This window comes from Dermacentor silvarum, chromosome 3 (genome assembly GCF_013339745.2).
Source record: "Dermacentor silvarum isolate Dsil-2018 chromosome 3, BIME_Dsil_1.4, whole genome shotgun sequence".
In the NCBI taxonomy this organism is placed as follows: domain Eukaryota; kingdom Metazoa; phylum Arthropoda; class Arachnida; order Ixodida; family Ixodidae; genus Dermacentor; species Dermacentor silvarum.
The window spans coordinates 113111655-113128762 of record NC_051156.1 but is presented as its reverse complement, the minus strand read 5'-3'; the positions used below and the strand labels follow the sequence as shown (position 1 = coordinate 113128762).

The following is a 17108-nucleotide window of genomic DNA, read 5'->3' as shown; positions in this document are numbered from 1 at the left end:
TTCGATCTAGTTTCAAACGCGGTGCATCAACTATTTCTCCTTTTTTGCGCGCTTTGTTCTTCATCTTACGGTGTATGAGGAATACAGCAGCATATATGTATGTGATAAAAAAGACGAGTCTGGGTTCAGGCACACTTGCTGTCTCCGATAAGCAGGGAAGCTTACACTGAGTTAAACGCGATAAAGGAGTTGTCATGCCTGCGGGAAGAGCCTAGCAGACGAAAATTGTGATTCGAGTAAACTTTGTGCGCACGCGCTACTATTGCTGCTCTCGTCGCTCAACGCCGTTAGAAGGCGCTAGCCGGTTGGCCGTTATACCGGTTGACCGTTATACAATCAGTCAACTGTCAATTCGAAGTTCAAAGTGTGAGTGAGGTGCGGCTTTTGGTAAACATTGCCTAAATTAATGCAGACAAACATTGCTAAGCTTAAGTTACAGGCAATTCGAATTCCTAATGCGCCCGCCCAAAAAGAATCTCTTTTCTGGAATGGACGACTTGCGAAATTCTGCACGCCCTCTACTGTGCAATGACCAAACTACAAAATTGGGTTGAAAAACAAGCTATATCCCCGCTTACACTGTCGGTGATATTTGACACCTCGGCCAGCTGAGTTGGGCTGAGTCACTTGCATTTCACGAGATAGCGATAGCGCGACCTATAGAACTCGCGCTCTTCACCACTGGTCAGTCGCTTATGCTGCCTCAAGGTAAAAAAAAATGTGTGGCAGCGCCTTCCTACTACGACTCATTCCGTTTCTTAGAAAATGGCGGAACGTCCAGGTAAGCACCCTTGGTTCGAAAATACATTTTTCGCGCATGCGCATAATATTTGTGCAAATGGTCAATTTGCGTTGTGATTCTTCAAGGTCGCACAGTTGCCTGTCGTCGGTGTTGTTGTTCGCGCAGGAAATATGGCATGAAGCGTAACTTGATAAAGAAATACACGTTCGGAAGAAGAATGGGACTCTGCCATCCAGAGCTCAGAACTTTCACGCCAAACTTGGGCTGTCCAGAGAGCCCACGTGACAGCGGCCCGCGCTCTGCCCTAGGGCAGGGCTTCTCAGGACCCATTTAATAAAGTTCTTTGTCTGTCTGTCTGTTCGCGAAATCAAATAAAGAGGAAAACACAGAATGCGGCGAAAAACTCCAACAGTTCTATTTTTAAATATTCAGTTATATTGGATAGGCAAACGTGTGTTTTCCGCGACCATGGCGATTGAATGATGATCCCAATCTGGCGCAAGATGCATGTTAGCCGAGAATTAAAAAAAAAAAGAACTGGCCTTCGTACGGTATACACACCCCTGTCTGTTTTTCTCAATTATCTAAGAACTGTGTACGTGTGTACTTGTGTGCAATAATATGTTTAGTAGGCACGGACGAAAGAGTTGACGTAAAGTTTATTCTGAAACAGGCTACCGGCTGTGCGGCACCGCGCCAGCAAGGGTAACACAGTGCGTGGATATCGCGGCGCCATCTACGCTGGTGTCACCCGCGTACTGGCCCTGGAACGCCGCCATCCACACAATCGCCAAGTTCCGGCCGGAGCAGTACTGTGGAGGAGCGCTAATCAGTGATCAGCACGTGCTCACCGCAGCGCACTGCATCGAGTAAGCTTTTTCCTTTTGTTTTTCTTTTTTTCCTTTTTTGGGAGGGAAAAACCAGAAAAACGACTTCAGATCAGACTTATTAATTACTGCGCACGAAGGTTTTCAAGCATTATTTAAGGGCCTAAGCATTTCTATGCCTACCTAACGAGGAAACCAGTCCGTTCGTCCTTCCGTCAGTCCGTCCCTCCGTCCGTTCGTCAAGTAAGACGATTGCTTTTAAGATATTGATGTATAGGGACCGCAGCGGCGAGCGAATTGACATTCGTGCTGCCTCTCGCTTCAACGTGAACTAAACGGCGAGAACACAACGCACAGGAAGCTATCAGCACTCTGTGCACTCTGTCCCCGTCGCAGATGGCTTTCAAGATAGGGCCCATCGGGGTCACGCTGTATGAAGCCACCGCCGGAGTACGGTTGATCACGGTTGATAATTGTTCGACGCGGATGGATAAGGCGCTTAAGAGTGATAATGGCTTATCATTATCGGAACGTCATCAGCGCACCTGACGCCGCCGCCTGCATTATAATTTGCGCGCGGTATCAATTCACCTTGCGCCGCCGTCCGCATAAGTTCGTGTCACCACAACGCTGTCGTTTATACTGGTCGGATCAAGTTTCATAACATCGATGATGACAACGGGCTGCGTGAAGATGCGCAAGTAGCGCAATGCTTACGCATACTTAAACAACTCCCAGAGGCGTTCCTGCGTATAACGTGCTCACTTGGGGTGGTTGGTAGGGTAAGGAGGGGCAAAATGAGGCGCGGAGCAAAACGCGACATTTTGACTTTGCTGGCCCATATGGCTAAGACAAAGGAGCTCTTTTTTGTGGTTCTTTATTTCATCAATAGGCGGGGCTAGTTGTCCATTCCTTTTGATAAGAAGTTACCGATTGTTCGAAGAGTTCGTGCGGCAAATATGCATGGTTGTTGTCAGTGAACTCGTGACCCGCCAAAAAGGGGTGAAATGCTGCTACTTGAAATTTTAGAACCCGTGCATGAAGGTACTCTCGCGTCAATTCAGCAACGTAAGTATTTATATAGTTGCTTTGTACCACTAGCTCCATGCAGCCAAACGTTTACTTCTGTAACTGTCGTGGTTTACAGGGGACATTTTTTTTTTACCTCGGGCATTTCAAAGGGGGCGAAATGCGACAAAAAGGCGTTGAATCTGCATAAATAATTTCTTGCTAAGCGAATCATTCATTTACGCACAATATATATTTATTTTTTTTTTGCTTAGGAGTGTGCGGGCGTACAAGAGAATGTCATCTGGATTTTGAAAGTGTGGTGTGGGGCCATTTTCCCGCGCCGCTCTAGATGACCCCGAGTTTGATGAACCACCGTCCACCAGCGCAACAGGAGCAAACGTGGAAAACGATTGAGACAATAACTCTGACATGGCCTCATCGAGTAACACCCTGAACAACGAGAAAATTATTCTGAGAGGCTTTACTTTGCATGAGATTTCTCCAGTGCCGAAATTAGGAACACTAATGCAAGGAAGCTAGCACAGTTCTAACTTCATCGCTTCACAAAGCCAAGTTGAGCATGATGAAAGCCGTGAAACGCCTGCGCAGCTCTGCATCTAGAGGACACGAAGAGGCGAAGAAGACTCGTGGGGACAGATCTAGACTTAATTTGTTGAATAAGCTAGTAAAGCGCAAACGTCCAAAAAAAGTGCAATAGCACAAAGAAAGACTGGCGGTGCTTGATCTGCAAGCACCACAGCGTCAGGCTCTGCTTGGATTCAGAGCGTGTAGTGTAAAGAGTGGATTCATAAAGACTGAGTGGGGCTCACGGAGTTAATTTCAAGTGCTTCTTCTGCAAGAACTGACCTACCTAATTTTTGAGACCACCACGTTTTGCCCCATGCAGCGTCTCATTTTGCAGAGCCGGTTGGGGCAAAATGAGACATTTATGACACTTTTTTTCCCTAAACCTTTGAACAGCGAGAACAGCGCCATGTTTATGTACTAAATACCTTGTACCCAAAAGAATGTTCTTGTTTGGTTGTTTTATGGTATTGACTGAAATTTTAAAATATATTCACTATTTGCAAATTTCTATCGCATTTTGCTCCACCTTACCCTGCATCTCTGAAGAAAACGAGTAACAGCGCTAAACAACGGCACGTCACTGAGACAGACAACACCGCTTCGTCTGTCTCAGTCGCGTCCCATTGGTCAACGCTGTTACTCGTTTTCATGCGTATACATATAGATTTTTTTTCAGGACAAGTGCGCGTAGCGCGGAAATTCAGCAGGCCTCAGGACTTACCTATACACATTTCGTGGCATTCTTTTTTCATTACGTGGACCCTGCAAGACGTTTGTGCAAGAACACTATCGTTAATGCGTTTTCTTTTTCTGCGACAAACAGAATTGTGTTTAAGTTCAGAAAGTAACTCCCATTCCCGAAGCGTTGCCTTCTGTTTAGGTAACAATTGTAATTTGAAAGAAGTGTTGTATCTCTTATTTGGTGAGGTACTCGTAAAAAAAAACCTTTCCTGCAGACATAACAGGCCTAAGTGCGGGTTCAGAACTTTCTATACCTCTCGAACTGGGTGCGTAATGTATCGCGTGGATTTGATAGCGCCGCCGCAGTAAACCTACAGCGACTGCTAACTTGTGAATGTGGCGAAATGGGATATCTACAATGTTCTCAGAGCGCCGCTCTTAGGCGCCGGTTCCTACGGCGAGCGCCGGCGTCGTACCTCGTAACCGAGCGAACGAGCACAGCGAAGGATGAAAGACGGCAACAGCGAAGAGCGCGAGGAGGAACGCAGAGGAGCAGGGTATGGCGAAAGTGGGAGAAGAAAAGTGTAGTGCCGCGAAAGACGGGGTGGCGATGGCTACGACGCAGTGCCAGAGTAGCGCGCGTCGTCTGTTCACCGATTACGCCACCGATATCATATATGGAAACAAAGCGCTGCATGAGCGCTACTGCTATTTGCGCCCACGCGTCACCCACGTGCTGCCTCTCGCGATCTCCCGATTAGCGAGGCAGTCGCGCCCCACTTCGCTCCGTTTGCAGCGCCGATTGTGCATAAAACCTGGCTCCCTGACAAACGCGGAACCTGTGGTTATCGTTAACACCGCCTATCATTTCAAAACTGCGGGTCATATTTGTTTTGACAAAGCAGGTTTTGTTGACATTGTCGTGCTGTACTTGCGTGCTCTACAGCGTATAGTCACTGAAGTTTACTCCCTCCCCACACCTCCAGTGCAAGAATGGCGTAATGCAACGCTGGTGCCATTTATGCTGCTACCGTCAGAGAAGACATTACTGTTCCTATTTTCATTTGAGAGAGAGCAAGTGAGAGAGGAAAGGCAGGAAGGTTTACCAGAAATGAGTTTCCGGTTGGCTACATTACACTAGAGTTGGTGATAAAGGGGTTGGAGAGAGTGCAAAGACAGAGAGAGAGAGTGATAAAAAAGACACAGGCATAGGTAACAGAAGAGGCGTTCCGGTCACAGACGTTCACGCAGGCCAGTGGACTTCAGGAAGCGTAGGAGCGCTTGCACGGCCTTCTGATGCGATTTTGAGTCGCGTCAATGTTGCAGAATTCTTTCTTCCGATAAAGGCTGGTCGTCCAACGGGTTCAGCACGACGGAAAGCGATTGTCTCTGCACACTGTATTGTGGGCACTGACAAAGGAAAGGACGAATCGTTTCCGCGTCTCCACAATTGTCACATGCTGCACTGTCGGCCATCCCTATGCGAAACGCGTAGGCATTGGTGAACGCGACGCCCAACCATAGCCTACACAGAAGGGTCACATCTCTTCGGGAAAGTCTTGGTATCTTTTCATTTGAGAACTTCTTCACCTCCCACCGGCTGCCTTGCCCGAGCTGTAGCAGAAAGTATATATATATATATATATATATATATATATATATATATATAGTCTCTTGGTGTGAAGAAACGTTGATATTTATTGTATTTTGAAGGACACATTATTAGGAATAAGTATATTTTTAAAGACAACTTTATTGCAGCGGCATGTTCAAGCATTTCCGGTGACGTAACGCGAGTGGCCAATCAGATTGCTCATCCAAGTGACATCTCTCTCCCACGCAACGTAGCTTGGGAAAGGGTGGTTGAAACGCAGGGATGCGGCGGCGCTGCGGTCGGTAGCAATGCACAGTTTTAAAACCCAAGAATAAATGACATGCTTCACGCGGAGCGCTTAATCTGCCCTACCAACTCGGTACGTTTCTATGCAATCGTCACAATTTTTCCGGGTCCCTTTATGACTTCCACACTGAAATTAACACAGCCACGACAGAGTTGTTGTTTTTTTTTTTTTTTGCTAGCTAAAGTGTGCAGGCTAGCTACACCGCTAACGCGTCGCGCATTGAGTGTGCCGGCTCGCTCTGTTTATATTCATGGCTAATCTAGCTGTCCGACACAGTGGTAATAAATTGCTACAACAACCTATTGAAGAAGATAAACATCTTCCTTGAATCAAGCACACCACACTAAACGCGAAAATAACACAGGAGCTTAACTGTGCTGACTTATTTGGTGCGTAATCCGTGAACCTGTGCCGGAGCCCATGCAGCCTTCCCTTTTTACTGCTACGTTTTTTAACGGTTTCCGTCAACAGTAGAACTATAAAAACCTAAACCAGCTTTCTTGTGTCTTTCGGCGCCAACGACCGCGTCACAGCTTTTCCGCATGCTGCGTTTGCTTCCTTGCAACAGTGCTATGCGGACACGCAACCGCGAAAACGTCATGCCAGCCGAGGCTCTGAGTGAGGCCGCAGGGCTGGCGCACTGCCCACCACTGCGAAGTCTTTTTACTGACTAAAGCACTCCCATGACATCTCGGGGCGATAGAAGGTGTATAAAATGAGAGCGACTGGTATTTGTGACGCATGGTGACTGCGTTTCTCCCCCCAGCGCTCACCCAGCGCCCACGGGTGACGCCACAAGCGCCGATCACCATCGCGTGTGAATCAATCAGCAATCCGCACTTCTATCGGCACTGCGACAACATTAGTAACGGTTTTATCTCTTTCAGCAAGCGAACAAGCGACGGAATAAGGATTCACTTGGGGTCCTGGCGACGAAGCGCATTCGACAAGGGCGAACTCGCAATACCCGTGAAAGAAATGTGCATTCACCAGAATTTCTCCGGCAGCGTAAGTGATTAACAATTTCAAATTCGGGCTAAAAAATCTGGTGCATAGCAGACAGCGTCTGCTTGGCCCTAAATGATTATTTACTTTGTGAAAGAAACCGTTTATAGATACATGATTCAAATATTCCACCTAAGGCCACTGATAAGTTAGTGCATAGTACATATGATCGTCTAGTACCTATGCTCCGCTAGAGCATAGTTTATCGGCACTTTTCGCAGAATCATAGCTGTGAATGCTTTACGTTCAAATATGCTAAGCTCACCAAACATACGTATTTTACTCTTTCGCAACCCTAATTATTGCTGCGTATAACAGCGGGAGCTGATAGCTTAGTGTTAAAAAAATACTGCGACGTTCGTTTCTTTGTGCTAAGAGACACAGGCCACCAGAGTTACGCCTAAGAGGTATTACTCTGAGAACTCCTAAAATGCACGATGTTCAACTATAGTCCCATGAAATTTTGGAATAAACAGCACAATATAAACTTCTGTAGCGGCGGTTGTTCGGCAGCACAGTACATGCAACGGAGGTGTTCTGAAAACTGTTTCGTAGTCGTAGTTTTGCCGATACACTTATGCCTTCAGATTTGCAAGCGTTTGCAACCAGGGAGTTTCTTATAATATTTGGAATATGGGTAAGCATGGGTTCGGCTTGCCTTCTTTCTCGAGTATGGAGGAAAACACATTGAAATCGCTTGTGGTGACCTGTGTTTTGTCTTTCCAAGTGCTTTCCTCTGTACCAGAGCAGCGTGTGAGAGGTTATTGCACACAATTGCGACATCAATAGAACCGTGCTACTGGTATGGTTTACGGCATAGAGTTTCACACTATAAAACCTAGAGCGAAATGTGGCGCTGCTGCGCCGTGGTATGCAAGGGAATGCCGGTATATTGTGGATTCGGAGTGGCATCGTTCTTGGAGAGCCAGAACGCCTTGAAGACGCGCCTGGCTAGCACCGTTCCGTCTGTCACAATGATTAATTTCCTGCTAAAACAGCACGTAAAAAACTGCTTTAGCTTTATTATTACACAAAAACATGTTTTGTTTAATTATGAGGACATACTATTGGATGCACAATTCTATGAAACGTAAAAAGTATCAGCTGGCTGCTAAAGTTGGAGGCCAGACGACAAGATTCTCGCTCGCTTTGGAACAACTTGTCGTCTGTTCTTGCTTTTCTTCGCTTGATGCTGCATTGTAGGTGAGTAAACTTTATTGAGAGATGTAATATGGGTGAACGAAAGCATTTTATGTAGATTTTATTTTAAGAACACGTTATTTGTGTAGCCATATCCACGTTTTAGACGAAGCCTCGTACAACACCATCCAACACAAGCCTCGCAGAACATATCCCGTCATTCCCATGAGGGCACGGCAGCCCTTTAAGAAATTCGCATAGACGGTGGCGCCAGTTTACCCTCTAGGTGTTATAGTGAGAAACTCCATGATTTACGGTTAATATATTGACTTGGTAGTGGGTGTTGAGAACTTGTTAGCTTTGTGAAAGAGATAATAATGTCGGCGCTACCAGTGCGCGTTCTTCTATTTCGTTCGTCCATTTGTTACAAATTACCAGACCATAATGCAAGAAGCTTTAACACAATAACAAGGTTTTTTTTATAAGGACGTTATCCCAAAAGAACATTACCTAAGTCGTCATTACTATTATGAAATAGTTAGAAGCTGTGCATTGCCACACAGCAACACATTGCAACACCGGAACCACGCAGGCCCTCCGCGTGGCGCAGAGGCGCTGGTGAACTAATCAAATTTCTCAAAGTAGAATGCGTCAGAAAAATCGTTAAAGTATCCCGTAACCACAGTTAATCTACAAACGTGATAGCGTCGGATTGTAATTTGAATATACGAGAAAACATAAGTCGATCTTACGCGGAAACTCAAACACAAGCCCCTTTTCAGCATTTCTACCACGCATACAGCGGCGCGCCGCGGGGTGCTCCTCGCAAAAATACCATCCAGATGGTGCTCCCCTCCTCGGCAGCCGCATGGGGAGGCAAAGATGGAGAAAAAAGAAAGCTGCAGTTGCCGGGAAGCCTGATAAGCAGCCAGGGATCTTTGACTGCTATCGCGCTCCACTCTTAAAGGCGAAGCTTTAGCGTCCTCCAAATTTCTTTCTCATTAGCAATAAGGCTTCTTTGCCAAGAATAATCGGGGAAGTACATTCCTCTTTTTTATCGCTATTGTTTCTTCAGATATTGTGCAACAAATCGTTCATGTTGCCATATGACATGATATAAGAGCATTACGTGCTGGTCCGCCAGGGTAAGAAAGGGAGAGGATGTTTCTGGTTTCTTCCTAAAAAGTACATGAACTCCGAGTTGTATCTTAGTACTTCGCCCGTGAGACAACTTTTGCAGCTGCTGGGTGCATGCACGTTTGCTCAAAAGTTTCTGCCATCATTCCAAGTACCTTGTAGACATCCACAGCCCCACTGCCTAGAAACAGCCGCCGTCTGCGTGGACTACATCCTGAATTCGATTCCTTGTCGTCTAGAGTGTAAAGGATGTCGACTACGAATGCCAGCGACACGTAGGTCGTTCCATGGAGTTATAATTAAGGATGTTGAAGAGTGGCTGGGCCATTTCAACCGGTTTGTCAGTTCCAACAATTGGGATGATGTTCGAAATCTACGAAACGTCAACATCGTCTTGGAAAATCCTGCAAGAACATGGTACGAGAACCCTCCATGGAACTGGCGAGCCCTCGCTAACGTAAACGTCTAGTTGGGCGCGACGAACTACTGCAGTTGATAGCAGTGAGACCCGAGCCACCTGTGGTGGTATTCACTTACGTTATGCGCGAAGAAATACGACATGCAGTATAACCGCTCGGGTCACACAGACCGCTGTCCCCCTGCTAACGTATACGGCGGCACTGCGTGCTCCTGCTCCAGCTGCGGGTCATATCATGCCGACTGGGAGTCGTCACAGGGCCTCGAGTGGCCAGTCGCGCGGCAATTTTTGTGTATTCGCGGGATCCTTTCACGCTGTAAGAACACTTTTATGTAGCGCGAATTGCGCAGCAGAAAGCCGTATCGGGAGTTTTTCTTGTTACTCTATAATTTTCTCATTGACACTTTTCATCTAATTATATTATTTGAAAAGTTGATTAATTGAATAAGACTAATTTTGTAATTAGGCGGAATGCAAAGAATTATTGGAGTATCTCCAAGCGACGGCAAATAACATTACCATGGTTGTGTCCAGCTACGTGGTATTTGCATATTTTTTAAAGTTTGGCTAAACTTAAGTGGAACACCCTGTTTGACTCCTTGCATTGTCTCCAAAACGTTCGATATTTTTATTCCGTGGACTTACGCAGTGACTACTGGTAGATCCGAGTTAACTACTGTGACCGCGAAAAAAATATTTTATAGACCCTGACGACCTGCACAAACTTAATGTTCTTGTTTTCGGCTTGTGTTAGGGACCAGCTACATTTTAAGGAATTATGGACACCGTTCAGCCGAGTTCCAAATGGCAATCATGTCTATACGACGTGGTGGACTCTTCTGACACATTCTAGAAGCATGACCAGCACATCCAGAGTGCATTCACCGCAGAGATGCTACTCCCTTGAAGCTTAGTGGCACTGAATACTGCAAAGCTACGGTCTAGTACCCCAAAACAAACAAGCTGACCAAATGACTGAACAAGAACAGCGCGGATATGCTTAATCTACGTTGCTATACTGACCGAAATCAAAATCATGAGCCATTCCACTCTATGAAGGTGGATGACCAGAAGAGCTGTTTAGCACATGAAACAGAGGTAACACAGAATTTTGAACAAAGGTACGAAGACATTTATTGTCTGAATCGGTGGTCATCGTGACGATAGGTAAGCAAACACATTCTCGTATCACCTCTGTTATTATTATACATATTCCATCATATTCGCGTATAGTCCGGACTCCCGAGGAGCAACGCCCCTGCGAAGAGCGACGCAGGAACACAGACGCGAATGCAATCGTCGCCGGCGCGCGGCAAACACCACCGATGAAGATCGTGCACAAAACGCCAAGGGCATGCAGGACGTCGCTCTTCGAAGGCGCGTTGCTCCTCGGGAGTCCGGACTATATGCGGCCTCCCCATTACGACGACAGAAGAGAAGTGAAATTCAAAATGGAGACCGCCAACTTCTTTCTGGTTTTTATATATATTCGCGTGCACGACGCAACCGCCGCCCCGAGGAGCCGGAAGAACCTAGACACGCGTGACGTTTCGACGGCACCGCCACCACTGGAGAGCGGGAGGAAAGGAAACTAGACACGCAAGCACTTGGAAAGCCGACAAAGAGAGGGCGGTGTGATCGTAGACATGGCCGACGCGGGTCGGCCTTTGGGATTAAATCTAATCGTAGTATCTGTTATTACACTTGTGCTTAGGACTTCTTTGGGTCCCAGGTGTGACAAGGGGAGTTCAAGGGCGCATTAAAGGATCCGGATCCCGCAGGGGTATGTCCCTTGAACCCTTTCTACACGATCACCAGGATCGGCCCACATTTTTGTTCACGCACACGAAAAATAGACGGAACCCTAGCCATATACAGCTTCACTGTAAAATGTTGGACAGCATACTTCCTTATGTAACTTTTGAGTACGATACTGCCATTCAAGAAAGTTAAGGTTTCACAAATTCGCGCTAACTCCAAGGCGGGCCTAGGCCCAGCCAGCTAAACTGCTGGTTTAAATAAAAGTTTGTTCCTCCTCCTCCTCCAAGGCCTAGGGGTTACTACAACTCGACGCCATGCTGTTTTCCGAGAACCTCGGAATGTTTAATACTGATGCTGAGACATTCGCCCAGCGCGCCCTTCAATCGCATTCAATGTCACGAATCCTCAAATGACCGCCACTACAGTCTTCGCCACCGAGCGGTCGCATAGAATCCTAGCGATGAAGTGTGAATTTGGACACCCATCCAACAGCGTGGCCGTTAGGAAATGTTGTTACGTCGATACTTGAATCCTTACCGGGTTGTAAGGCGCCTCATCGAAGTTACCAACTAAGTTCTTCCGAAAGGCACGTTACGACACTCCCATCGCCTTCTCCAACCTGAAGTCGTTCACGTTGCCAGATTGAAATCGTATTTGTCACACTGTGACCCGACCGTTCAGTGACATTTCGACGCTCTGCAACGACTTCGCGCCTCTTTTTTGTTGTGTTTTGGTTTTATTGCTATAGCAATTATATGGACACTCCAGGCACATTTCTTCCGTCGGCGTCGCCGCCACCGTGAGGTTCCGTATAAAGTCCAAGGGCGATAAGATAGCCGCCGCGCGCCGTATGTATGTGCGATCGAAAACGTGCGAGGGTGAGCCGGCGATTGCGGCTCAATCACGAGCATGCAACGGAGGAAAGAAGGAAGGAAGCGCGCCGTCTTCCGTCGCGCGCAACGCTCAGGAGGAGGGTAGGCAGGGGAGGGAGCATGTTTTACTTCGGTCAACCGAGCGCTGCCCGGCCCGGGCCGCAAGGCTCCGGGTGGTGGGTAGGGAGGGGGCCGCTGTATCTTGAAAGCCATCTGCGTCGGGGACACAATGCGCCATGCGCTGCGTTTTCGCGGCTGAGTTCGCGTTGATGCGAGACGCCACACGAGAGCCAATGCACTCGCTGCTGTGGCCGCGCTTTCCCACTCCAGCGTTTTGACATCGAGTTTCCGCGGTCATCGAGTAGGATGTGATCATGTTTGCTTGTGTGCGCGTGACATCATGCTTGTTCATTTAGTTAGTATGCCTATGTTTACAAGCTTATATGGCCGATAAAACTACTATTCTTACTTTTTGTAGCTACCCACTAATGTTTGCTACTAGAATCGATGCTTCGCCTTTCGGGTGAAACTGAATTTTTTTCTGCTGTTGACTGAATAATTCTTTTTTGTTGATATATAGACTTGTTATATAACATCCAGTTGATGATTGGTTGGGAGAGGGAGCAATTCCACATGCCATCATGTATGAGCCTTCCGCGCCGATATGTACGCGTTCGAAAAGAAATAGAAAACAATGTTTCTGGGTCGTTCCCTTTAAAGGCATCGATACCAAGCTCTCTCTTTGTAGTTCGCCTATGGCAATATTAAGCTCAATCTGCCGCTTTAACTGCCACTTTTTAGGTGAGGCATGCGAGTGGTCGATTTCTGATTACATGCAGAAAAACAGTCAGTGTTTTATATCTACAAGAGCGACGCGAATTACGACAGGTTCTAGTATGGAACGTCGGTGACGATTCAGCCATTCAACATCACACTGCAAGCACAAAACAAAGGTGAAATTGTCGCCCCTACGCTGATTAAGAATGGAAATTCCTGTTGTTGTCGGAAACGCTGAAGACAGCACATCATAGACGCTGCGGCTTCAAAAGACTGCGCTAATTTACAATATATATATATATATATATATATATATATATATATATATATATATATATAGATGTGTGTGTGTGTGTGTGTGTGTGTGTGTGTGTGTGTGTGTGTGGTGTGTGTGTGTGTGTGTGTGTGTGTGTGTGTGTGTGTGTGTGTGTGTGTGTGTGTGTGTGTGTGTGTGTGTGTGTGTGTGTGTGTGTGTGTGTGTGTGTGTGTGTGTGTTCAAGCAAAGTAGGTTGCTAGTGCGCCGTCGTGTTGGCTGGTCTTTCTCTTTTATTTCTCTTATTCTGCGTTTTAGGCAACTATGCGCCCACAAACTGAATTCGCCTGTTTAAAAATACCGCCGTCGCGATGTGTCTGCTCCTGTATGAACGCTTCCCTTTACTCAACGACAGATAAATCGAATAAAACTGACTTAGCACTGACCTTGAGTAAAGCCCTTCAAGCTTCAACACTTCAATCGAATTTGTGCCTCTAACCAAGCTTTTGTCCCAATGTTCACAATAGTCGCTTCGTGAAACATGGTTTGAGCGCAATTTCAGCTTACGGTCGAGCCTTAATACAAAGTATGTATCATGGCAGCTAAGGAGCTGTTTTCATTACTCTCACAGACCAACGACATCGCTATCATAACGCTTGCGGAGCCTGTGACCCTCACGAGTGCGATTAGGCCAGTTTGCCTTCCCTACCGAAAGGAAGCTTCTCCAACAGACTCCGAAGCCTACACGACGAGTTGGACGGCTAAACCAAGTAAGTTATGAGTTTCGTTCCCGTTGTATTTTTTCTATAAGTACGGAATCTGGCCTTACCTAGCCATGCCATTATATAAATATGGATAGTGCATGGAGAGGAGCAGGAGTTCTCTTTGATAGACACGTCGTTCAGATAATATATTCTTTTGTGTCATCGTGGACATAAAGTCTTCTGTCTTCTGGATGGGAAAACGATCACACCACGGGAATCACTAAGACAGCTGAGAAAACCGCAGTGGCGTCATGCTTAACGCTGATCAAGCTACATGAAATGGAACTTCGTTTAGGTGAAACCGCAGAGGTGACAACTCGGAAGTTACCGGAACTTTGTTTGAGTTTGGCCATCCTCTCCCAGGTATTTTCTTCTCCATTTCATTGTTTCTAGTGGCTGGCAAAGGAGGAAAACGTTGCTGTTTCCACGAAACACAACCTTAAACTGCCCTGTGAATAAGAATAAGGCAGCAGCCGCTCTTCCGGCCACTTTCATTTATAGCATGCTTGCTTTACGTCTGTGGCACTTTGGGATCAGCACAAGAGCTCACAATTATAAGACCTCTGTAATTTCTACTGGCTATTTCCAAAAGCTTTTCGTAGCACTTTTGGACGATTATCCCTGGTTATAACTGGTTACGCAGGAAAGGAATACCCCCGCACGGAGGGATCGCTGCAGGAACTGAAGCTGACGCTGCTTAACAGGAACGAATGCTTGAAGCACTTTGATGTCGTCCTCTCTGAAGAGGTGCTGTGTGCGCCGCATGATGGTGGATCACTTTGCGAGGTAAGAACTTCGTAATGTTTTTTGGAACGCAGTGCCTTTACTATATCCTCAAAATAATTGCCCACAAAGAAGAATATATACGGTGATATTTTTGCGGCGGTGTCCCCTGCGATGTCTGCACAGCTGAGCCGGTTCACCGTGTACCATATGTAGCCGTGCACTGCAGCTGAGTTGGGCAAGTATCTTATCTCTCTATGTTGCTTAACTTTCGACAGTAAACGTCGATTTTACATAATGTACAATTTACGCATCACTTTATCTAGCGGTAATTATTTTTCGAGCCAATGTTTTTGTCCCCGGCGCAGGATCGGCGACCGCGCACGCTGGTTCAGACTTGAACATTTCTCGTGTCGTAGCTGCCGTAATTTATGCATTTTCAGCGAAACGAAAAAATAATACTCGCCGTCCTGCCTTTTGGCACATATTAACCGCAATGGCGCGGTGAGAACACAATGGCCCGGTGGAAACCACCAAAAATCACGGCAATTGCACTCAATTGAAGCGAAAATCTGAAACTCGGCTTTATCAAACCAATTATAAAAAATCTTGTTTTTTTTTCTTATATTAGAACACTGCATGGATGGGTTGGAGCATTTATCTATTTATATTTGGTGTGTTTATAAATCAGTAAACGCTATAGAAACCTCTGTGCATTTAACTTCTCTCTCTCTCTCTCTCTCTCTCTATTGAGTGGCTGCTGTAAACTTGATGGTAAATGTCTTCAGTGTGTATACATCAGGCATATAAGCTGAAAATCTGCATAGGTTTATCTGCAGAAATTGTGATAGGTATTCTCTACTGAGTGGCTGCTGACAACTTGATGTTAAATGTCTGTAGTGTTTATAAATCAGTATTAATATTTGCAAATCTGTGTAGGTTTCTCTTCAGAAATTGTGATCTTTATTCTCTACTGAGTGACTGCTGTCAAATTGATGTTAAACGTTATCGGCTGTTGAGTTTAGGATAACACTGTGATGTATTATCAAAACATATCAAGATGTAATCGGAAATTCAAGAACCATTTTTGTAAGGGGAGGCTTGCATCATATATAAAATATAATTGTAATACTCTGTCCGTTCATAGCCTTGCTTAATAAACACCGGTCCTAAACAACACCCCACCGCCTTCAGCACCTTCAAGACTGTGCTGCTGCGGTCCGGGGTGGGATTTTTGTTTGTTGCAGCAACATAACAGTCAGATTTGAAAGAAAAAAATATGAAATATATCAAGGTGTTGATTCATGTCGAAGAACCCCAACGGTGATTCGAGTTACCAGCTCCACCATTACGTAGTAGCCCAAATCCCCACTTTCTCTTTCGGCGAAACGCCAACCAATATTTATTGGTTGCGATGCACTACCAACTTTATACCTGGCTGATTTACATTTGGATTTTGAAAACCCAGACAAATAAGCAGCGGACTTGAGTAAATCTGTTTCTGTGTAAGCACCAAACCTGATCCATCAGGACCTCGTCTGTTCTCATAGAGACGCTTTTCGGTTCGTACAGGCAATGATGGCACTATTCACGGTACTCTAATCAGATCATGTGTATATTTTTGCAGGGAGGCAGTGGAGCACCTATTATGCAAAACATCGGAGGTCACTGGTTCTTGCAGGGGGTCCTTTCCGGTGGCCCTGTCACCTGTGGGGACTCGACGCTGCCCATGGTTTTCACGCGGGTTGCTAGTTTCATGGAAAACTTCATCAATCCTTACTTCAATTCCAGGACCTGTGAAGCGAAGAGAAATGTTTGCATACTCAAATGACGCAACCACGGCCGCCGGAACTTATCGACGCCGTCGGAAAAATTAAGACGCTTCTGCGGTTGCGATGACCCATGTGTTCCAATTAATTCCATTTAGCTGTTCGTTGTGCCGTCATTATTTATGTCGCAAAGCCCATAGTCACCACAAACTGCGTAAAAGCATCAATCTATGCCACCATTTATGCAAACAGTAAAAAGCTCGATGACAGTAAGTGTTCTAGTCGAGGACACGTATTGTTTTATTTTATTTTTTCTTAAATTACCTTTCCAAGTGTAATTTTTGGAAGTTACAAAAACATACACAGACATTATTTTTTCGTTTCTAATTAAACAGCGCCAAATTTCAGAAGTCATATATTCAATACTTTACTGTAGCCGCGAGCGTTGAGAGAGATAGCCCAAGTTCTGTGCAGCGTCAAATGTGCGCTCAATTATTCTGCTATGAAGCATGTGAGTTATGCCACAGATACAAATCACTATGCTGTTCAACAATGACAAAGAATAAGTATGTCACCTGTAAATCTGCGGATTAGTAAAATAATCACTTTTATGCAAACATCTGTGTTACCCTTTCGTCAAAATACACCTGACCAGTGTATTTTGGAAAGGTGTTTTTTTTTTCAGCAGACTTGATATGATGAAAACTCGGGTAAAGGAATTATAGCTGCGCTTGGATGC

At 45.8% G+C, this 17108-nt stretch overlaps 1 protein-coding gene across 1 annotated transcript; it reads left to right on the top strand.

Annotated features, from left to right (window-relative positions):
* Positions 1-765: 765 nt before the first annotated feature.
* LOC119444682 (vitamin K-dependent protein C) lies at positions 766-16687 on the top strand. The gene is made up of 6 exons (XM_037709045.2): positions 766-781; positions 1416-1611; positions 6638-6758; positions 13745-13883; positions 14521-14663; positions 16228-16687. The coding sequence occupies exons 1-6, from the start codon at positions 766-768 to the stop codon at positions 16429-16431; spliced, it is 819 nt and encodes a 272-aa protein (XP_037564973.1). The 3' UTR covers positions 16432-16687.
* Positions 16688-17108: the final 421 nt, after the last annotated feature.